This window comes from Rhodnius prolixus, unplaced genomic scaffold (genome assembly GCF_049639745.1).
Source record: "Rhodnius prolixus isolate KJV_2025 unplaced genomic scaffold, Rpr scaffold_7, whole genome shotgun sequence".
Taxonomy (NCBI): domain Eukaryota; kingdom Metazoa; phylum Arthropoda; class Insecta; order Hemiptera; family Reduviidae; genus Rhodnius; species Rhodnius prolixus.
Genome location: NW_027411582.1, coordinates 5,523,565 through 5,545,871, shown reverse-complemented (window position 1 = coordinate 5,545,871; position 22,307 = coordinate 5,523,565). Strand labels below are relative to the sequence as shown.

The 22,307-nt window shown below is 30.8% G+C and overlaps 4 protein-coding genes across 6 annotated transcripts; 2 read left to right on the top strand and 2 right to left on the bottom strand.

Annotated features, from left to right (window-relative positions):
- Positions 1-766: 766 nt before the first annotated feature.
- On the top strand, positions 767-9,044 carry LOC141446488 (coiled-coil-helix-coiled-coil-helix domain-containing protein 7). 2 transcript variants are annotated; one of them, XM_074112997.1, is made up of 3 exons: positions 767-898; positions 8,030-8,128; positions 8,829-9,044. In XM_074112997.1, exons 1-3 carry the CDS (start codon positions 818-820, stop codon positions 8,937-8,939), a joined length of 291 nt encoding a protein of 96 aa, XP_073969098.1. In that variant the 5' UTR covers positions 767-817; the 3' UTR covers positions 8,940-9,044. The 2 variants fall into 2 exon arrangements, with proteins under 2 accessions (XP_073969098.1, XP_073969099.1); XM_074112998.1 differs by lacking the exon at positions 767-898 and adding an exon at positions 7,004-7,308.
- On the bottom strand, positions 2,419-6,865 carry LOC141446472 (uncharacterized). 2 transcript variants are annotated; one of them, XM_074112954.1, is made up of 6 exons: positions 6,542-6,865; positions 6,244-6,334; positions 5,865-6,116; positions 5,299-5,662; positions 4,881-5,121; positions 2,419-3,840 (listed from the first exon to the last, which is right to left on the bottom strand). In XM_074112954.1, the coding sequence occupies exons 1-6, from the start codon at positions 6,649-6,651 to the stop codon at positions 3,597-3,599; spliced, it is 1,302 nt and encodes a 433-aa protein (XP_073969055.1). In that variant the 5' UTR covers positions 6,652-6,865; the 3' UTR covers positions 2,419-3,596. The 2 variants fall into 2 exon arrangements, with proteins under 2 accessions (XP_073969055.1, XP_073969056.1); XM_074112955.1 differs by lacking the exon at positions 6,244-6,334 and having other exon boundaries at positions 6,542-6,636.
- Positions 9,045-9,751: 707 nt separating the features above from the next.
- Ublcp1 (Ubiquitin-like domain-containing C-terminal domain phosphatase 1) lies at positions 9,752-12,660 on the bottom strand. Its single transcript, XM_074112964.1, has 6 exons — positions 12,402-12,660; positions 12,108-12,334; positions 11,888-12,034; positions 11,659-11,817; positions 11,341-11,522; positions 9,752-10,305 (listed from the first exon to the last, which is right to left on the bottom strand). Exons 1-6 carry the CDS (start codon positions 12,559-12,561, stop codon positions 10,128-10,130), a joined length of 1,053 nt encoding a protein of 350 aa, XP_073969065.1. The 5' UTR covers positions 12,562-12,660; the 3' UTR covers positions 9,752-10,127.
- A 198-nt stretch (positions 12,661-12,858) lies between these two features.
- Rpn1 (regulatory particle non-ATPase 1) lies at positions 12,859-22,122 on the top strand. Its single transcript, XM_074112922.1, has 18 exons — positions 12,859-13,036; positions 13,263-13,319; positions 13,400-13,638; positions 13,721-13,777; positions 13,843-13,986; positions 15,062-15,127; positions 15,227-15,385; positions 16,722-16,866; positions 16,978-17,304; positions 18,111-18,237; positions 18,740-18,997; positions 19,086-19,252; positions 19,342-19,533; positions 19,623-19,697; positions 20,597-20,706; positions 20,789-20,994; positions 21,107-21,225; positions 21,942-22,122. The coding sequence occupies exons 1-18, from the start codon at positions 12,986-12,988 to the stop codon at positions 22,116-22,118; spliced, it is 2,676 nt and encodes an 891-aa protein (XP_073969023.1). The 5' UTR covers positions 12,859-12,985; the 3' UTR covers positions 22,119-22,122.
- Positions 22,123-22,307: the final 185 nt, after the last annotated feature.

Sequence of the window (22,307 nt, the reverse complement as noted above, 5' to 3'; positions counted from 1 at the left end):
CAGAAAAAAATTAATCATATCCACAGATTTTCTTATTGGAAATAGAAGATGAATTGTTTTTGGACTTACCATTGCATCTGCCTCCTATCATAACAAAGAATATGAGTAAGATAAAAAAGAAAAAAGAAAAAAAGTTCTTATAGAGAAACAGAGGATATTAATAAAATCCCCAATACTTATTATTTCCCTCTTTCCTGATTATTTCAAATTACTTTGCTTCGGATCAGAACCATATTTAAAATTCATTTTGTCGAAAAACTTAAAAGAGTTGTAAGCAGTATTTACTTTCATTTAAAAAAAAAAAAAAAGTAATTTAGAGTGATCTCTTTTATCTGAAAAGTAGACATTTTTTTGATATTTGTAAATAAATTAATTGTTACCGTACTATTTTTATGGGGAAATTTGGTTTTACGATATTTTTCTATTTAATAGAAATTAGTGACTTCTTTTTAATGTGTTTGGTCCCCCAGTGTTAGATAATACAGTTGATTTTTTTATCCATCAAATAAGTTTGTTTCCCATATCTTTTTACCGGTTTCGGATTTTTATCCATCATCAGAGGTTGATCTGACATTTAATTGTTGAAAATTGATTTCAAATTATAAAGCCTTTGGTCGCACTACTGCATTTGCTAAGACTCAGTCTTAGTATTCTTGGTGGGGTGCTTGTGGTTTGCTGACTAACTCAAGACGTAAGAGAAATAAAAGTAATTGAATGTAAATAAAGTGCGCGTTGTGACAATGTTTATTATTGCAATTAAGAGTATTGAATTGATGCCTTCATATACATGACCATCTAACAAATTAAAGATGAGGTCATGATCAGAAAAGACCAGTCGTCAAATATATATTATGCACACAACATCATGAAAATTCGGGAAGTTCAAAAGAAAGAGAAGGTTAGTATAAATAATAATAAACAATAATTGATATCTATTATATTTATTTATAGAAACTAAAATAAAATAATTATATTTATTTGACAAAAATTTTAAAATATATTAAAGAATATGTTACCTTATCGGTAGTTGGAAGTAAAGCCCATCTGAAAGAAATAGGCTTTACTTAACTTATACTAAAGAATTGTTCAATATTTCTTTTACTGTAAAGTTGTCACATAGGTTCTTTTTATGTACGTAATATGACATAAATGAAAAGTACTCATTTTGATAAGAAAAAAGTGTAAATAATAAAGAAATGTACCTTTACAGATTTTGTTTTATATTTGACAGTCACTATGAATTTGTAAAATGCAATTGAATGAATTAATTTGTGTCGAGGTTATTAAATAACATACAGGCAAAACACGAGGCTTATGAAATGTTTCGGAAATTTAAATAAATGAGCATAATATAGTTTTTAGAGGGTATTTTTTACTAAAACAAATTTTGCTTATATACTAAAAACGGTAGAGTAAAAAAAAAAACCTACTTAGAATGTTACGTTGATTTTTCATACTTCGCCGCGTATCAGGATGTTGCCAGTATCTTATTTTGGATTGCCCTCAACACACTAATAATAAGATAAGAAGTTTGCTTTTTTCTCAGTTGATATTTTTATTTTATTAAAAGCTCTTTAACTAACACAAATGTTTTAGCCAAACATGTTTTCTTCAGTAGCAGGGAAAGGGTATAGTTATTCTAATGATTTTTTTTTTTTAGGAATTAGAAATTTCCCTTGCACAATGATTAAATAAACGTTTCAAATTTGTTTACTTTGGGAGCAAATTAAACGCAGTGAAAACTAATTTTTGTTAGCGAAGTCATTTTTTGATAAGTAAAGAAATATACCGTGATCTAAGGCTAGGCTAGGCAGAAACTGAGACGTGTGATTCGATCTGACTTGCTTGTATTGTGCTAAAGATTCTATGGTGATTCAGACATTTAGAGTTCGTTGATTATTATTATTTACTTAAGTATTTTTTAAATTTCAAATTCACTTATTTTAATCATGTCCACTGCAATGTGAAGAACATAATGTGAAACTCGTTTACACAAATGAATTGAAATTTTGTGTAAATTTGCTTCAATAAATATTGTTAATAGGTAGACGCACATGAGGAGACTAATTGGGCCCGGTAAAATTTAAATTTTGGTTATTTTTTTATTTATTGTAAAGTGATTACATAAGAATTCTCTAAGTAGCTCTCACGATACGAAATGAAGGAGTAAACATTTATTAAAGTAATATGTCAAATTTCTATCATACAACAAATTATATTTATACACAATTGTGAGAATGATTAAGTTGGGATCTGGGCGGAATGTTTTATTTCAGAAGTAGGTAACTCTTTTCTCCATTGCATTTCTTTTTCTGCATCTTATCCCGTATATAATACTATACCATTACATATATCAAAGCTACTGAAGAAGCCATACCTAGGCTAAAAATGTTGCGACATTTACTTATATCGTCGACATTCTTTCAAAACCTCGATAAATCTGAATTTAGTTTTTTTTTTGCTGGCCACTTTTTCATATTAACTTCTTTCCTGTTACTTTCACTACTTTAAGTCATTCCGGAAATGAATCGTAATGAGAAACATAAATCAAAATGATACACGTTTTTTGATGTAATAACAAAAATAGAGTGTCACCATTCTCGGCACTGAAAGAACATCAACGATGTACAACTGTTATAAAATAAACGACTGTAAACGTGTTTTTGATTATAGATAGTTTTATACACACGTTGTAATATCTACACTTGTACTTAAATCTACTTCAATAATAGCAGAAAACTTTCTTCGTATTATCGAACTTTTCTAACTCTGCCTTTGAATTTTAATAATACTCTTAGTAATTAATTAATAATATAACTTTATTATTTGAAAATCTTATTTTTATTTTTTTTTTTTTTTTTTTTGGCGCATCAACAGCTGAGGTTATTAGCGCCCGGAGCTTCTTCCAGTGCACTGCCGGCCTCCGGACAGTGTTCTCTCGTTACAGTCAACACTGTCCATCCCCGGGTAGTGAGCTGTAAGAAGCTCCTATGAAGAGAAAATCTAAGGGTCAGCTGCTGGATTCGAACCCGGGACCTCCGAAGTATTATATTAAAAACTAATTTAAAAATAATAATAAAATGAAATTTGGTTTAATAAATCTATAAAAAAAACCCTCGGACTTTGGGAGGAGGCTATTAAAATAATTTTTTTTAAATAATGCTTTCATTAAAATATAGACTTTTATTATTTATATCATTTTAAAATAATTGAGCATAAAATGATTTTGTTTTATATTTCAATTTAGTTAAATACTTTGGTCTCATAATCATGGAAATGTTATAACCTGCCCTAAGCTTAACTACATAACACGAAAAACAAGTCACATAAGAAAAGCTGTTTACTGTTCTTTAATAAGAATTTTTTCCTTTAAAAAAATTACTAACTTATTTGACAATTAGAAAACAAAATTAAGGTATATACACATTATTACTGATTGCTAATTCACAAGAGAACAATGATCTATAAATTCTTACTATATTTTAAATGTAAGAGAGCTATATCTCCTATTTTACATCTATTATTTATTATATACATAAACATTTCTAAAAAAAAAAAAAAAATGAAAATAGATAAAATATTAATAAATCTGCAATTTACATTATAGTGCAACTCCAATTACTATTGGGTGCAGTAGGGGAAGAAGACTGCAATGATATACCTGCCACTGTGTTAGTCTCTTCTAATTCTAAGTCATTTAAATGACCATATAATGATTTATCATCAAAATTTACGGCCATTGAATCTTCAATGTTTGTGTTTCTGCTGTATGGTGTCGCTGGGAATGGTGTTTTATATGGGGTGTGTCCAGGTGGTGGAGTATCTCGGGGTGACCAAAATCTGTTAAAATTAAATAAGGTAAATGTTATTTATGTGATTTAAAAATTAAAACAAAATATGAAAAACACTGCAATACCAACACAGGGAGTGAGCTTAACGTTCTAGCTATTTGCCACAACTTTCTAATATGTTTCCTCAGAAAATGTTTAACACAAAAGTATCAGCCTGGTGATTTTAGGAACGCTTATAATATATTATAATTAACTGAAGAAAAATTTACTCAGTAAAGAATTTTCATCAAAGTATTAATGATATTTTTTTATGCATAATTTACAGGGTTCAAAACCCGTATGTTACATTAAAGTGTTTTTTTTTTTTTGAGAAAAGAAAATATTTTTGAGTCAAACGTTAAATATATACGATTTCCATTCGTCTACTAGGGTATTTCAAAATAAAATAAATTAACATTAACCATAGAGCTCTCAGGTCTTTTTCTGAACAAGAAGTTTGAATCAGCTATAATTGGATCGTTAAGAAAAGGAATAAGAGTATGTCAAATGAAGGAGTAAGAAATCAGTGCTAATCAAATTACAGTCTTTTATAAGAGCTGTTACTGTATGATATTTCAGATCGCGCTGTTTCCTTCAAAGAAGGAATTTCTTATACTACGTTATAGGGCACGCGCATGCTGCTGTATTGTTTTTTTGTATACATTTTTGCAAGTATTGTTGCTAATAGCAGATATGTAATACCTTTCAAAAAGACAAAAAAAAAAATTGTAACAAAAGTTATTGATCCACGATATGCCAGGTTTCGAGGTAATCGTTGCGAGGCATTTTCAAAAAAATAGAAGATACAAAATTTGAAGTAGTACTTCCGGCAGCGGAATTTCCTTGAATTTAGCAGGAAGTTTAATCTTTCTTTGTATAAGACACAGGAAAACTAAATTTTTAAACTCAGGGGACTTCAAAATAAATAACGCGAAATAGAAAATTTGAATTATTAAACTTACCTATTATTAAGAGAGAGTAAAAATGAATTAATATTGCGTGGTCCATGCCGCAATAATAGGTTTTTATTGTGTTCTTATTGATACCTACCTAGTGAATGGTGATTTTATGAATTGCCAACCAGGACTCAAAATTGAAGGAGAAGACAATGCTTTTGATTGACTGAGTGCCAGCTTCTTTTTCTGACTGCATCCATCATTTGTAAAATCATCGTATTTTCTCTTCTTATATGCGGATGATCTTTGCTGCCACAGTGATCTACGTCCTTCCGATGGTGATTTTATTAGTCGTACTGTTTCAGTAGATATAGCTACAGCTGTCGGTGTGGAATCTAGACCACCAACAAAAAAGAGATTACAACATCAAGTTTAATAGAATATTTGTTTTAGATAATGTCTCTAATAAAGAGAATGGAACAAATTTATAATTCCGCCACTCTTACAATAAAATACAACTTTATTCCATAAGTGAGGCTTATGTTAATATAAAATCAGAAATATACAAATACCTCTTGATTCCCCTCTCTTTGTTTTTCTTTGTGTTGTTTCCTGCGAATCTGATCGTTTGGAAGCAGACGGTTGGGATTTCGAGGAAGCTGCTTCTACAACGTTCACATCCGCTTTACCTCGAATACTACGTCTAAGAACTCTCACTGGAGATTCTGTCGGCTCTTCTTTTCTAGCATCATTGATCTCACTTCTTACAGTGTCTTTTTCTTCTTCCTCATCTTTAGCAGCACTTTCTTTATCTCCAATGCATTCTTGAATAACTGCATCACTAACTATTTCGTTTATGTCATTAGTCAAACTAATTTCAATTTCCTTGCGCTCAATTTCCACCTTTTCAGTAATTACTTGTTTTTGTGTGTTTATCTGTGGAAGAAGTTTTTGAATTGAAGTAAAAAAAATTAAAACACTCAAACATGATACAAACACTCAATCTTAGAATTTTAGCATAATTCCTGTTATATATTCATAAATAAACTGTTAGCAGTGGAACATTCATCAGACGAGTAGAATTTGGCTTTGTAGCCAGTCCATATCAATTAACAAAACCACGGTAGATATGACTTACATCATTCTCTCCATTGACATCGCCTATCTTCTCAACTGCTTCATCTTGATCAACTTTATTATTACCAACATTTTCCTCACTTTGCGATTCCCCATTAGTCATTTTTTCAATTTTTTCTTTGACACCATTATTAATATTTTTAACGTCTTCTTTAATTTTTTTATTTTCTTGAGTATCCTCGTTTTCAACATCAACACTCATTTTTCTTTTAACAGATTTGTTACCTTTTCCTATATTTCTGTCTCTGATTTTCTGAAAAATAAAGGCCAATAATAAAATTGTTTCCAACATTCATTAGCATTTGTTTAAAAAAAAAAAAAAGTTGAATAAATAAAAAAAAGTTAAAAATACAGTAAAACGAAATAATATCACAACAAACTTTAAATCTACGCAGTCTATGAAGTGGTGTTAGGGGATCCTTTAAACGATGTACATTAGGATTCTGATTTTCAGTTTTACTTTGCCCAACGCTGTAAATTAAATAATAAATAATAATGATAAATTAGTTGATGGAAATTATTAAGTTTACTTTCATTTCTTGTTGGTTAAGTTATGAAAATGAAAGAAGAGAAAAAAAAAACATTCTAAACATTTAAATTAACACAACTAGAAAAAAGTATTACCAGTAAAAAAGTAATTACAATTTCTCTCTTCAAATTGAGTGTAATAGTACGCACCTATTTAGGTCCTTCTGGACCCTGGCGTGGAAGTTCTTCTTTTGATGAGTGGGGCTCTTTGAACTCCTTGGATCTCTTACTGGTAATTTACTTCTTGATCTACTCCCCATAATAGTCGGCAGTACGTGTGATAACTAACATTATGTGTACACTTAAAAAGAAACCAAACTATTCACATGCACTTTTATTTTTTTAACAAATAAATCACAAAGTAGCAAAAAAAAATTTGCCCTTTGTTTACCCCAAACTATAAGAAAGAAAAGACTGAAATTGCGGGACTCAACAAACGCGCGCGGCTTGTGTTCTTTGTATGCTTGGATCAACCAACAAACTCCATAAGGACGCTTCTAGCAATGTTGCCAACTGCTGGTTCACTTGTTTTTTTTTCTATTCAAACTCATTCAAGGTTTCGAGGTCACCAACCAATTATAATTATACAATTAGTTGGTAACGCTATCTATATTATCAAAGTAGAGGTTAAGTGAGGTTATATTTTAAAAATCTAAATTATTCATGAAATAAACAACGAATTCTTAAAATAATTGTTGCCTAAGAATGTTTAGTCGATTATCTAAGTGGACACTTTATAGAGATAATGATTGTGTCTTATTACAAAAGCCCATTAGAGTCATTTTTTAAATATCCATTAATGAAATTAAATCTTCAAAAGAACATTCAACAATTGTGTTAAATATAACAATATGAAACAAGAAACGAAGAAAAAAACAGAAAAATTTAGTGATGAAGAAAACAATCCTTGTCTGAAGGTATAAAGTTTTCATGAAAAGTTCTATTACAATTACAAAATTAGCCACTGGAGCCAATTTCTTTCAAAAATTAAAATAAATACACCTCCTCTCCGATTTACTTAAAGGAACGGTTCCACACTAGCCCGAGTGAATAAGTTAAATTTCAACTAGAAATCAAATCAAATACAAAATTATCATTTAATAATGAAATCAAGATATATTAAATGTTGCCATCCTGGGTTTATTATTATTTTATACCCGATTAACTATTTGATTGAGGCAATGTTGGTTAAATGGTTTTCGAGTTGTGAAAATTTCGCATTGGGCGTATTCTTAGGCTTCATCCTGGCTTGAAACTTAATAATTTTCATTTTGTAACCGAAAAAGCTTTTTAACATACAGGATAGAAACTGATTTCACATCATTACATAGTTATTGTTTGAAATTATTCTCATGCTTTCATCTGATATAACGTTTAATATCTTTCACAGTGGTAGTAGCGAATTGAACCTCGAAATATTTTTATTTTACTAACGGGTTAAGCCACTAAACTACGGAGAAATTAATTTTTTTAATGGTATAGTAGTAGGCAGTGCAGCTCTTGTTGGATTCATATTCTATAATCTGTTAGGTTTTATCCAATGATACAATTGATCAATTACAAAAAAAAAAGTGCTGATGAATAGTTATACGATTTGACTATTATTACGTTTCTTATTTATATTAATATTCTTTCTAGGAGCACAATATGTCATTAAATTGTTTATCACAAAATCATTACAGTCCAGACGAATGCCAGAAACAATTTCAAAACTACAAATTATGTAAAACATTCTGGGTAAGTTTGATAATGTATTCATTTTAGAAGGTTTCAATTAATATAATCGTAAAAATAGAATTATGTACTCTCTTCTTTTTAGTAAATTGGTGAATAACTTTTTGCCATATTTTTTGTAAAGCTTTGACAATTAAAAATATTTATAATTTTACTGGCATTTTTTTCAAAGTTATGACTATGCATGGACTTACTTCTGAAAAAGATTTGTGCGCTTCTTCTCTTAACAAGTTGCTCACTAATCATTAACTCAATCAAGATTCAAATGTTTGTGGTTCTAATATTACGAAATCTGCGGCAGATTAGATAAAAATTCTTTGTTGATTAGTATTTAAGCAAACATTATTTGTGAGAAGTTAACATTGTCCACTTAAACTCATTAACTAATCAGCAGGCTGTAAATTATGAGGTACTTTTTCACTTCGGCAGAGAAATTCTTAACAGAAAAGTGTTTTTAGTTCAAGGCAGTGAACTATTATTTTTTGTAGGACCTGATAATGAAGGATAATTATAATTTTAAGTTACCTGACCAAAAACAGTATACTATGAATTAATTTTTTTTTTAATTGATTTTTTTATCCCCCTTAGTAATACCCAAATATTCGTCGGTATGAAATGAAAAAAAATATCAAAAATAAAAATTATAAAATTTCAAAATGTCTATTTTCACGGTAAAAATAAAATCTGTTTCTATATTTTTTAGAATGAAGTCAGACGATACAGAAGAATAAATGGTATTAGTCCTTTACTCCCGCCGCTTAATGAAAGGGAATCTGTGAAGGCTAAGTATTTTGAAACAGGGAAATTTAGTTAATATCTATATAAGTATATATAGAGTAATAAAGTTATTTACTTTGACAAGTTATGAGTTGTTGCTAATGAATGTAAATCTCCGAAAAATAAAATAAAATAAAATCTAGGTTTAGTTGGTTGATAGGTTCCAAATTTAGCCTTCAGTGTCATTTACTAGAAGGGGGTTGAGGCATTTATATATATATATAATTAATAAAAACTATTCTACCAACTGCGACTGTTCAGAATAGGAGTGACATATGATCAGATAAGGAACCCCTTTATTGCGAATAACGGTGATTGCATGAAGGTCCGAGAAGCAACTGTGGTTTAGTTATTTAGAGACGGTGAACGGAAACTACAGGATTCCACGGTCTGTCCGGCTATTTCGTGGCTACTTTTTTTAGCTGTGATACCCTTCCAGTAACTTTTTTAACATCCATAACCAAATTTTCTCATGACTCACACAATGTATATGTTTTTACTGTCTCTACAATGGACTGAAATTCGTAACTGGTAACAATATTCAAGAAAAATCATTTTTAGACAAATAATAGCAAGCTTTAAAATTGTCTAGCACTGCATGGATCCTGTTTTTTTTCAAACGTTTCGGCACTAGTACTTCCGTCATTGTTTTGACATATAAGCTGTGTATGGGTATTACAAAACCTGTCCAGCTCAGAAATACAAAATATGGCACAGTTTATCTTTGCAATCGCAGTAGACTTTTATTTACTCAGTTGCTTACTGAAACGCAGGATTTGAGTTCTAACATTAAAATTTCAGGGAGAATTTAGAATTTAAAGGGAAAATTCCTCAAAAAAAAAGAATGAATGAAATAACTTAAAAATTTTAATTTATTAAATTATAAATTATAATGTAGGATAAGAGAAATAATTCGACATAAGGAATAGTCAATGGAACGCAATATTTTTTTATACACACGATAAATTTTTCAATTTTCTCTTAAATATTTTTTATATAAATTTATATCTACAAATAATACAGAATTTAAGATATTCTACTTAAATCCCGTTCACATTTTTTTTTTTTTTTTTTTTTTTATTGTTTATCATTATTTACAATAATGTACAAAACATCCTGACTGTAATTTGCCCAACATAAAATAACCTTAGTTATTTAAACATCTGGTTCCCAGTAGGATTTCGTTTTTTAAAAGTTAAAAATCCTTAAGAAAACTGAATAAATGTTAAGGTGATGAATTATCTTGTGAAGACGATTCGACATCTCCTCCAGCAGTTCCGCCTCCAGTACCACCGCTACGTCTTTGACGGCGCAATTCTTTCCTACGGTTGCTCACATATCTTTCCCAGTGTCTATGATTTAATTGAGTCAAATCTTCAAGTGGAGCGATAGCATCGAGGTATCTGGAAAATAAAATGCACTAAGATAAATTAAGGTGGCAGTTTAGTACGTAATCCAGAGTAAGCGTAAATTTAGAAATGCAGGTAGTAATGATTACAGATTAAGAGTAACCAGACATTGTAGTTAGGAACTCGCAGAATGATATAAGATTTATAAATTATGGATATCTAATGGTCAAGGCGAAACGTGCAGCTTATCTCATCGGATAGGAGAAAATGAAATTAAGAATCATTTGATGAAAGGTGCGACTTTTGTGGGCCCAAAAAACAAACCTTTTCATGAGACATTCTCTCAGTAATGAAGAGATTGCATTAATATAAAACGTAAATAACCATGGTAATCCAAATTTAATTAATAAAAACTATTCTACCAACTGCGACTGTTCAGAATAGGAGTGACATATGATCAGATAAGTCACCAAATTCGAATCACTCTTAATATGCCTTTAGCACATAATTGTCATTTCCACTCAAAAGTGGCTAATCTACATAATCAGCAAATTAAAAAAAAAATTCTTATGTGACACTACTACGACTTTCTCTCATTATTCGTTCTCAAGGTTCTAACACACTTTTTCTTCAAACTTCAAAGATATCATATTTAATTCTTTAATAATTCATAGTTCTTAAAATTGTGCATAACCTGAAATTTATTTATTTAGAAAAGCTTATAGAACAGTCTTAAAATGAATTATTGTAGAAAATAACTTCAAAGTAATAAAAACTTGCATATAAATTACTCAAGAAAATTTCAGAAAATATGAAGAGCATTTGTGAAAATCTCAAAAAAAATGAATACATCATCCCTAAAACTCTCAAAGAGAATTTATGCTTCAATCTAATCTTAATGGAAAATGAAACATATAAATCTATTACTTAGAAATAAGGCAAATATTATTGACGAATTATGCTAAATAATTAACAAGAAATACAGTAGATTGATTTATTAACCATGCATAAACTGACTTAAGACATACTATTCAGTAAAAACTTACGATTTCCTTACATTATTATTATTTTTTTAAACCTACAAAGTACCTGGTTAAGCGAAGTAATTCTCGGTCTGTAGCTCTGTTTAGATGTGCTTGTCTGAATGGTCTTATTCTCAAGCCGTTCTGAGGATTCATGATGAAATTTCGACGTATATCATCAAACATTATTGTATTGGATTGTCGGTATTCATTTGGAAATTTGCCCCAAATTACTCCTAAAGGTTTCACCTATGGAATGAAAGTGATAAGTTCAATTAATTCCAATGAAGTATATGTACACTGCATACTTTTTCACGAATATCGAATTTGTCTTTGTCTCATTAAGACGCTTATAACTAAACAAAGTGATGGACGTGATAAGTACCTGTATAACTCCATACTTCGGAGTGTGGACAGAAATCATAGCTAAATAATCAAGATAAAAGACTATTTTATAATTTGCATGTGATGAAACGCCTAGTAATTTCATTTTCTCTTCAATCCATCTCATACTAGTTGCAGACCAAATAGCAATATCAAAATCCTATGGACAATTTTAAATTAAGTACAATTTTTTAAAGAAGGCCGTCTTTATTAATGAAATTAAACCGAACCTTATACGCTGATGTAAGAAATTCGTGAAGGTATGGTCTCATAAGTTCATAACCTTTCTCAGCAACAGACTTATGGTCGAAAAGTGTGTAGTCTATGTCTAAAACAAGAAGTTTCTTTCCAGGTCTTGGAGGGTTTAGTATTTTTATCTATTAAAGAAAATTTTGCTATTAGTTAACAGATTGCAGAAGTAATAATTAGGAATTCAATAGTCATTCTCACTGTGTATTCTTTAATACGTCGGTCAATTTTCGCAAGATAAACATCTCTATTTTCTATAGCAACTTCTTCACCATCTTCAATATCAAAATCATCGATAACTTCAGGTAAATCATCTGGGATTGTATTGGCATCAGCTATTGCTTCTTCTAATGATCCCATCATCATAACTTTGAAACCTGACTTTAAATTTAAGGCGGCCAGAAGACAATCATTGTCTGGTAGTTTTCCTAATGACATTTGTTAAATTATGAACCATACACAAGCAAAAATCTCATTCAGAAAAAAAAAACATACCTTTGAATTTCAAGTTCAACAATTTTTGCCTTTCAGGTCTAACTCCAGTTTTTTTAAAAATAACATCCTTTAGCGTCCCAACACTGTCATTGTCTGATAAAGCATCAATTTCATATTCTTTACAATTCCACTTCACTATTAATTTTACTTCGTTTTCCATTACAAAAATTTAAATAAGCAAAATAGCAGCCAAATCATAACATAACCTGAAACTCACTATCCACCCTGTACCCACTTTACAAAGATATATACAGTTATATATATATATATATATATATATCTGCACTGGAATAACGAATAATCTGACAGAATGTATAGGAGTTAATTTACTTAAAACTATCATTAATTTAAATTCTACCAAGTTTTGTGCTTAAAGAAAAAAATAATAATGCAGATTATTGTACATTTTTCAAAAGAATGAACAGAAAAAGTTTAATTATTGTTGTTAAGTTGGTATCTTGCATAAACCACATCTTTGGTTAACTTGCAACTTATATTTTGTGCCCGAGTATACTGCTTAGTAACACTTTATTTAGGGAGGTTTGAAAGGTATTCTTGTCTATTTTATTAAATACGGTTTAAAAATGACCATTCAACCAAAGGAAAAGACACAAGATACACAGCAGGAGGAAATGGTGAGTGTAAAGCGGTTTACATTATATTATTGCTATTCTATTCGATTTGTAAATTTGAATAAATTATCAGATTAGAAATTTTTTGCCGAGTAAATTTACAGTTTCTGCTGTTAAAAATTGTTTCAATATTTAGAAAATTATTTTTCTTATTAGTTCGATTTTTTCGCTAAATATTAAACTCATTCATAATTGCATTGTCATGTTATGAAGTCTATAAATTTTACAGTCCGAAGAGGACAAGCGCCTCCAAGAAGAACTCAATATGCTGGTTGAGAAAATTACTGTGAGTTCAAGATAAAATGAAAATAATCTAAAATTGCCAAGCTTATAGTGGGATGGTAATAATAATAATAAATGTTTTAGGGTCCTGACACGCAGTTATATATATCTGCACTGGAGGCAATGCGTGATCTTATCCGTTCCAGTACAACATCTATGACTTCTGTACCTATGCCTTTAAAGTTCCTCCGTACTCATTATACACCACTTAAGGATGCCTACACTGCGATGTCTGATCCTTCAGCCAAAAAGCTATGTGCAGCTATAGTTTCGGTCTTAGCAATGGGACAAGAGTTAGCTGCCGGGTCAAGGGAATGTCTGAAGTAATTTCATTAACATTAATATATTTATTGTTTGTAAATTAATATATTTTTTAGTACCATACCTAATTTAAATTTCTTTCAGATATTGCCTTGCCGCTGGAAGAACAGACGTGGGTGACTGGGGTCATGAATATGTTAGGTAAATTTCAGATTATTTATGAATGAAAATTGCTAAAATTATGGAATTAAAGGATTATTTTACAGGCAGTTGGAAGGCGAAATTGCTGATGAATGGTCCACTACTGAAGATAAGGATTCTCTTTTACCACTGGTTGAAGGAATTATTAAGTTTGACATGGAACATAATGCCGAAATCCAAGCTTGTGATCTCCTTATGGAAATTGACAGGTTCGTTAAATGCAGAAGATGAATTTTTATACTGAAAAATAGTTATTAAAAAAAAGTAAAAACACTCAGTACTAAACCTAATATTTTCAAGAGGCTTAGCTTCAGAGCCTTTTATGAAGTCCCCGCCTATGCTTGTAGAGCAGGGATTTAGATATTTTACATAAAATGTGTTTTAAAATGTCTAAGCATTCTACGAGTATTCTCTTGTATAGTAGTGACGATATGTTGCCAGTATTTGCTTAGGGATTACTGGAGAGAAGTTAATATCTGTATCTGAACTTAGTATGTAAATCATCGCTGAAAAGCAGTATAGTGTTGCTTATTAAATTGATTTATTTATTGAGACAGGGTGTCTGTCTAAGGCACTGCAGCTAAAGATGCCACTGAAGGTCTGATAGAAAAGTCCTCTAATTTTCATGATGGTCGTTTTTTGTGTTATCTCCTCTAGCCTGCAAATGCCAGGAGCCTGGGTATCTTACATAATGCCACCAACAAAATTAAAATTGAATAAGAGACAAAAACATCACCATTTAACAACCTGGTTGGTTGAATAATGCGTACTGGATCCTCAGTTTTCCCCATATCTCAAACCATCTTAATCTTCAGGTGGATCACTCAGGCACACCCAATTAATTATTTTCTGTTCCTTTTAGAGTTTTCTCTATCGTTAGGAAATTCAGGATTTAATTTAATATTCTTCATTTATTTTAATTCTTTTCTAATTGTATTCCTTATCTCTTAAGAGTATTTTTAATACTTTAAGTGTTTCCAAAGTATTTTTCTTTTTTCTGAACTATACTTACCTTTCTTAGAGGATAAGCATTAAAATTTCTCCCCGTATCTTGTCTGGTAATATCATACAGAAGACGGCTAGTTTATTTTTCGCTTAAATATTTATTGTGCTTCCTGGGATCGTGTTTGTCTCAGCTTGAATGTATGCACTTCTTTTAAACACTTATTTCCGAAGTAGTTCTTCTCTATGTGGATCAACAATATTCTCAGAAAGGTCTGAGCATCTAGATGCATTGTAATTGCAAGTCAACAATAGATATTAATGCTAAAATTGTTTTTGTAGGTTGGACATGCTAGACAGTCATATGGATCAGTCAAACTATTCTCGAGTCTGTCTCTATTTAGTCAAGTGAGTAAACCAAACGTTTCTCTGTTGAGTCATTTTTTACTTTACGAACTTTTCATCTTTTATAATCCTTGTTTTTTTTTTTGTCTTTTTATCAACTAGCTGTGCTGTCTATGTTGAAGAACCGGAACGTGGTAACATAGTGGCTGGTGTCATGCGACATTATCTTAGATTCAAGGAATATCCAAGAGCGCTGTGTCTAGCTATGCAACTGAATAAACCTCAGCAGATGATTGACATATTTAATAAATGTGAAGACCCGTGAGTATTGTTTGTACTTTATGCTACTTGTTTTCTGTTGCTGGAAGATGAACATTACATTCCTATCAAAGTGTACAGTGTTACTTTTTCTTACACAAATAAATTTTCCTGTAACTTAGAATTTGCACCAAAATGGTAGTAGAGCCTCAATATTAAACATGATGTTTTTAATGAAATCATTTACGAAAAAATCGCTAAAATAATTTCAGAATAAACGGTTATTCTGGTAGACCGATTTTTAAATATTTAGTCCTTGGAAGATGAGACTTTCCATCAAAAAGGCCCTTTATTAAAGAATTGCGGTTAGTCGAATTTTCCCTGTTAAATGTATCAAATCAAACTTGTAAACCTACAAGAATACCAACTTAAATTAATTTAATCTTGTTTGTCTGTGAGTTTGGAGTTATGTATGTGTGGGTATTATAACTCAAAAACGGACAGTCGCAGAAAATTATAGTACATCTGAGATTTCGACTAGGTCTCATCAGGAGACGCGACAAACAGCTTTTGGCCGCAGTCGATTAATCGGAAATATCACTTCCCAGAAAGAATTTTTCATTTTAGAATTTTTGAGATTTCCTCAAAAATGGCTTCTGTGATTTTCTTCTCAATTAATTCATACACCTAGATTTATAATTTTTATTTCCCTGGAAATTCCATTTACATTAGGCCATTACTGGAAATGAGAAGATAAGTCTGGCTGTAAAATATCATTTCAGATTAATTTATAGTCGCATTACCTGCATAAAATTAATAAGGATTATATTAATTGTTAAAATTTTGAGTTTGAAGATATTGTTGTGGCCGTAAGTACATTCCTTGAATAGTTTTTTACCTTTCAGCGATTTTCTCAAAAATCACTGTAATTGATTTCTTTTATTTTGGACATTAACCATCCTTTTAGAAAGCTACAGATTTTGCTTTAAAAATTATTCTGAAAACAGTATTTTAGTTGGTTTCGGGTGAGGGAGTACTTAAGACCTTAATAACATGCCATTGTATTGCTGTGCTACGTGTCCTCTACTGGTGAGAAGAAATGTGTTTCGCAAATTCGAAAAATTCACTTTTTTTTTTTGGATTATTATGTGTGAATCTCTTGTAAGATTTCTTGTAGTTTAAGCTCTACTCAGTTATTTGCAGATTTTGTTTGTTATTCTCTTGAACATTAAATATTTGGTAAAAATTAGAACTCCGAACGGAGTTTGAAAATTAGAGAAGTGTAAGTTTAAGAAGTGTGTAATTGAAAGTCATGTATGAGTTCATAACACTAACTTTTTTTTAGCAAAATACATAACCTTTTTCCCTTTTTCTCTACAGTTTTAAAATGTTTGTTCAGATTAGTGAGAAAACAACTAGCGTTCATGGTTGGCAGACAACAGTTGAGTCTTGAATTGAGCAGCGATCTACCAGATAAATCAGATCTTACAATTATTATGTCGAACACTCATGTAAACGATCACTTCCACAGCCTGGCTAGAGAGGTAATCTTGTTAAAAAGTATGCTAGTTCGCAGGATATGTACTGATTATTAAACAGTATATTTTAATAAGTAATCAAGTATTATTATTTATTTATTGGGGGCATTTTTACAGTTAGACATAATGGAACCAAAAACTCCTGAAGAAGTTTACAAAACATGGCTGGAAGGACTTGTATTAAGGCCTACTTATAATTTAGATGTACCTGTAGATTCGGCCAGACATAATCTAGCTTCTACATTTGTTAACGCTTTCGTGAATGCCGGCTTTTCCCGAGATAAACTAGTGTCAGTGGAAGAAGGTAATAAATGGATGTACAAGAACAAACAGCATGGAATGTTGAGTGCAGCTGCATCTTTAGGACTTATCCATTTGTGGGATGTGGATGGAGGGCTTACACCTATTGATAAATATTTGTACACATCAGAAGATTATATTAAGGTTAGCTAAAATATAATTCAATTCATTAGTGCACTGTGTTAAAGGCATTTCTTTAGAATAATGTCTAATGATTTAATGTCTATTAAATCTGTCTAATGATTTAATGTCTATTAAATCTGTCTAATGATTTAATGTCTATTAAATCTGTCTAATGATTTAATGTCTATTAAATCTGTCTAATGATTTAATGTCTATTAAATCTGTCTAATGATTTAATGTCTATTAAATCTGCCTAATGATTTAATGTCTATTAAATCTGTCTAATGATTTAATGTCTATTAAATCATTAAAGCCATAAAAAAATTTCCTCTTGATCATTTATAATTCCCCCAAAAAAGTTAATATTTGCATTATTGTATATACAGTGTAGTAAAAGCTCTATTTCTTCTTATTCCATTATTTTTTTAATTTTCAAAGAAATGAGTTATCCTTAATTAATAAGTATATTTTTAAAAAAGTATTTGAATTGTTTTAAATTATTCTCCCAATGTATATATTTAGTTGCTTTGGATAAGTGAATGAAATTTAAAAAAAGCTAATGTCGCCAGATAGTACTACTTCCTAAACTACATGAAAAAAAAAAATATAAATCTTCAGAAAGTTCACATTTCTACAGTTTTAAGATAATCCTAGCGTGACGTATAAGTTGCTCATTTTTAAACTTTTATCTTTACAGTAAAAAGCCCTTTTAAAGTTGTTTTAGAAAATTATACTTTTCCCTTACAGAGACTTTTGAATAGGATAATTTCATTATAATCTTCTTTAAACATTATTTTTAACTAAGATTTTTTTGTTTTTGTTTTTAGAGTGGAGCTCTATTAGCTTTGGGTATTGTAAATTGTGGCGTAAGGAACGATTGTGATCCAGCATTGGCACTTTTGTCAGACTACGTACTTCATGAGAGTGTTACTCTGAGAATTGGCGCAGTTTTAGGCTAGTTTTCTTTCAATTTACTTATTTTTCCTCCCTTTTTGACAAAAAAAAAAAAAAAAATGCGACTGACTAAAAGAGGAAGAAAATGCAGTTGCTTTTGTCCTAGGGACTAGTTCACTATAAAATTATTGTACAATAGCAATTTGTTTTATACTGTGAGTATAAACCTTATCAGTTAGTATGTATTCTATCCTTATTTTTTAGAAACTCAGTTGTCCATGAGTATGAGTTATAAAATGAGTACATACATACAGTCAGGACAGATGACATACCAACCTTTAAGGTTTTAACGCTCAACATGTAAAATTGTTTCTAAGTAATTACAATTGTTTCTAAATATAAACCCTGAAGATAACCCAGGTCGAATGCTTGGCAATAAGAAAAAAAATTAAAAAAGTAGAACGAAATTGGTAATAATCTTCCTGCCCCTTAGATTAATGAGTCAGTTACTAGAAAGAGATGAACACAACTCTATAGTTTATTTTCTTTTAAATTTGTATAGGTCTTGGCTTAGCTTATGTTGGTACTAAAAGACAGGATGCCATTACACTGTTATTGCCAGTTTTATCAGACAGTAAATCTACTCCGGAAACTGTGGCCATGGCTGCATTAGCCTGTGCACTTATCAGTCTTGGCAGTGCACATCCTGAGGTAGTGTCAACGATACTTCATACTCTACTGGATTTACCACAAAATGAATCTTCGGATAGTTCTCATTATTCAAAATTTTTACCATTGGCACTTGGCCTGTGCTATTTAGGTAAGTTATCTTGAATGTTCAGCCGATAAATAGGACATCAATAAGCTTTAGCGGTTCCAAATAAATAGTATTTAAATGGCTAATGCAGGTCAGAAAGAAGGAACTGAAGCTACAAAAGCAGCTTTGGAAGCGCTCCCAGAGCCAATGCGATCTTTATCACAACATATGCTGAAGATGTGCGTATATGCTGGCACCGGTGATGTTTTAGTCATACAAGAACAGCTACAAGTTTGCAGTGAACATTATCCAACACCTGTAAGTTTTTATAATTGATGGTATATGATTTTGTTATATAATTCAATTTATTTTTTTGTGATACAAAATACGTTTACATTACCATGTAGGAAGAGAAAAAAGAGAACGATAGTAAGAAAGACAAGGATAAGTCCGATAAAAATGAGAAAAATGAAGAAAACAAAAAAGAAAAAGTGAAAGATATGACGTGTATGCAAGCAGTAGCTGCTCTGTCAGTCGCCGTGATTGCGATGGGTGAAGAAACCGGATCAGAAATGGCTACTAGAATATTTGCCCAGTTGGTGAGTTACTACTTGTTATTCCATACTGTTTAATTGTTCTGTTATTCTTTTAATTGTCAACGTGAACCTTGATGGTTGTTTCGATTTAGGGACGATATGGAGAACCAGCAGTCCGAAGGGCAGTACCTTTAGCTATTGCGCTTTCTTCAATATCAAATCCTCAGGTAATGACTTACACTGTTGTATTTTAGTAGATAAAGATTAATGCAATAATGTATAAAAGTGATGTTTTGAGGATGTTGCAGAATACTTAATATGAAACTAATAGAGAATTAATCACAAAAGATCAATACATTTTTTTTGTTTTTTAAAAATTGCCCTATCTTGGCACTTTAAAAGAAAAATCTACTCTCTCTCTCCCAAACCGTAAGTTTCCTTAACAAAATTTTTACGGAAAATATTTAAAATAAAAGTTGTAGGACAACATGTGAGCAATGAGAAAGAGTGGCTAAGAAAATCGTTTGGGTTGTTTTCGGAAAAAATGTCGAAAAATTAAAAAATACTTTCTCTAAAGTGCTGTTTCGGTAAAGGGGTTTTTATCTTCCAGGATCTTAGGAGATACCTAAACAAAATATAGTGATATTTCGCTGTTTTTTGAACATGGAAAATGTTTTATGGTAGGTTGATTTGGTAAAAAAGATAACGTAACAGTGACATGTAACTTTTGATGTGTTGGAGACACAAAATATAGATTTTAATTGATAATTTTTGTGAGAAATAACTTACTATTCGTGGAAAACGTCATATGGGAGATTCTTGGGGGAGAGAGTGGATGAAACCTGTAAAAGTAGTATTATTTCTTTATTGTTCCATGATTCATTTTTAAAAAAACCATAAAAAAATTTATCTTGATATTTTCGTGAAAAATCGCTGTTTCTCCGCCCTACAAATTCGGAATGTTCAAATACTTACAAACATCCCAATTTCAGAACTCCTTAGGCAGAATGCCCGAAAATGTAGCTTCCTCTCTAAGCAGTCACAATTATAAACTATCTATTACGTTTATTTATTATCTAACTACAATACTTCGCCTTTTTTAACGTGTCTTTTTATACCATTTCAGTTGTCGGTGATCGATGTCTTAAACAAATACTCCCATGATTTAGATGAAGAAGTGGCCCATAATGCAATATTTTCAATGGGCCTGGTAGGTGCTGGGACAAATAATGCGAGGTAAAACTAATTTTAAATTAAATACTTTTTAATTCCTTTATTTTCCATTAAAAGTTTTACATGATACAATTATCTATCCTAGGTTAGCAACAATGCTCCGACAGTTGGCACAGTATCATGCTAAAAATACTGGCCACCTTTTCATGGTCCGTATCGCACAAGGGCTGACACATCTCGGAAAGGGTACACTATCCTTGTCGCCTTTCCATACAGACAGACAGGTTATGAACTATTCTGCTGTAGCCGGGCTGTTAATTACACTTGTCTCGTTTTTAGATACGAAAACAAGTAAGTATTAAAAGTTTCTCTTTATATTCTTCATATTATTAGTTTTATTTCGTTACGTATTAATTATTAAGACATCTATAAACTAATTTTTTATTCCTGTGTTTTTTTTCAGTAATGCTTGGTAAATCTCATTATTTATTGTATACCTTAGCCACAGCGATGTATCCAAGATGGTTGGTTACGTTAGATGAACAACTTGAACCATTACCAGTTTCAGTAAGAGTTGGTCAGGTAAGATTAACGAGGTCTCATTGGTGTGCTGAAATTCCCTAACTCTAGATTTTTTGTTTAATGAGTTCTTTTTATGCCTTTGAAAAACTCTAGCATATGCTTTACATCATTATTTAAGTTTGAGGTTTCCAGAACCGATGTTTTTAGTGCCATTGTGTGTTTACAGAATTTCTCAAAAACGAAATGTTGCAGGAAGCCCATTGGTATCTTGCTTTTGATATAACTTCACTTTAAAAAGGCCAATCACTTTTATGTGAAACTTTTTCCCAGGGAAAAAGTTTTGGGAAGGAGGTGCTCAGGGAAATACATTTTTCGGTCTAAATTCGCGCACCCTCCGTTCAAAATACAACTCCATTTTTACAATTCGAAAACATTACATATATGTTACACTTAACGTAGTAAAATCTTATTCAAATACTAGAATTCATGAATTTTTCTTTAATTATTTTTACAAAATGTTTTGATTCATTAACTTTTTGGATAACACATATGTAAAATATACCTGTAACCTTCCATATTCAATCAGTAAGGTTTATTACGAGATGTAACTAGTGAAATCGAAATCCCTACACCAAACATTAATCTACCTCTGCAGATGGATGAAAGTCCGAAACCAGAGATTAAAAATAAAAAACAAAAATGCGTGCTACCTCTTATCCGTAGTTTTTTTTTTTTATTTTATTCAATTAAAGATATGTATAATCTGGTTTTTACAGGCAGTTGATGTAATTGGAAAAGCTGGCACACCAAAAACCATTGCCGGAGTTCATACTCATACAACACCAGTATTGTTAGCTGTTGGAGAACGAGCCGAATTAGCTACTGATGACTATACACCATTGACACCAGTTATGGAAGGTTTTGTAATACTTAGGAAGAAAACTAGTACATAATTAATGGGACTATAAAAAGTTGAAAAGAACCACAGAATATATTATCGTATCAATCACATAAGTGATTGGCCTTGAATGGTATCTACTTGAGACTTACAAGAAATAATTTCAAGAGAAAGATAAAAAGAAAGGTTTATAATATATTTAATCAAATCCATCTTTCGATTTATTTTCGTTAGTTTGTATATT

What these genes read in the sequence shown, in the direction of transcription:
- Ublcp1 (XM_074112964.1), bottom strand. Translation starts at nt 12,561, where the DNA reads ATGGAAAACGAAGTAAAATTAATAGTGAAGTGGAATTGTAAAGAATAT. An exon ending in GACGTATTAAAGAATACACA is followed by an intron (nt 12,035 to 12,107) that starts GTGAGAATGACT and finishes TTTCTTTAATAG; the next exon opens with ATAAAAATACTAAACCCTCC. An exon ending in TTCTTACATCAGCGTATAAG is followed by an intron (nt 11,818 to 11,887) that starts GTTCGGTTTAAT and finishes AATTGTCCATAG; the next exon opens with GATTTTGATATTGCTATTTG.
- LOC141446488 (XM_074112997.1), top strand. Translation starts at nt 818, where the DNA reads ATGATCAGAAAAGACCAGTCGTCAAATATATATTATGCACACAACATC. An exon ending in AAGTTCAAAAGAAAGAGAAG is followed by an intron (nt 899 to 8,029) that starts GTTAGTATAAAT and finishes TATTCTTTCTAG; the next exon opens with GAGCACAATATGTCATTAAA. An exon ending in AATTATGTAAAACATTCTGG is followed by an intron (nt 8,129 to 8,828) that starts GTAAGTTTGATA and finishes TATATTTTTTAG; the next exon opens with AATGAAGTCAGACGATACAG.
- LOC141446472 (XM_074112954.1), bottom strand. Translation starts at nt 6,651, where the DNA reads ATGGGGAGTAGATCAAGAAGTAAATTACCAGTAAGAGATCCAAGGAGT. An exon ending in ATAGACTGCGTAGATTTAAA is followed by an intron (nt 6,117 to 6,243) that starts GTTTGTTGTGAT and finishes TTTATTTTTCAG; the next exon opens with AAAATCAGAGACAGAAATAT. An exon ending in ATAAAATCACCATTCACTAG is followed by an intron (nt 3,841 to 4,880) that starts GTAGGTATCAAT and finishes TAATTTTAACAG; the next exon opens with ATTTTGGTCACCCCGAGATA.
- Rpn1 (XM_074112922.1), top strand. Translation starts at nt 12,986, where the DNA reads ATGACCATTCAACCAAAGGAAAAGACACAAGATACACAGCAGGAGGAA. An exon ending in GAGAATTGGCGCAGTTTTAG is followed by an intron (nt 18,238 to 18,739) that starts GCTAGTTTTCTT and finishes AAATTTGTATAG; the next exon opens with GTCTTGGCTTAGCTTATGTT. An exon ending in CTAGAATATTTGCCCAGTTG is followed by an intron (nt 19,534 to 19,622) that starts GTGAGTTACTAC and finishes GTTTCGATTTAG; the next exon opens with GGACGATATGGAGAACCAGC.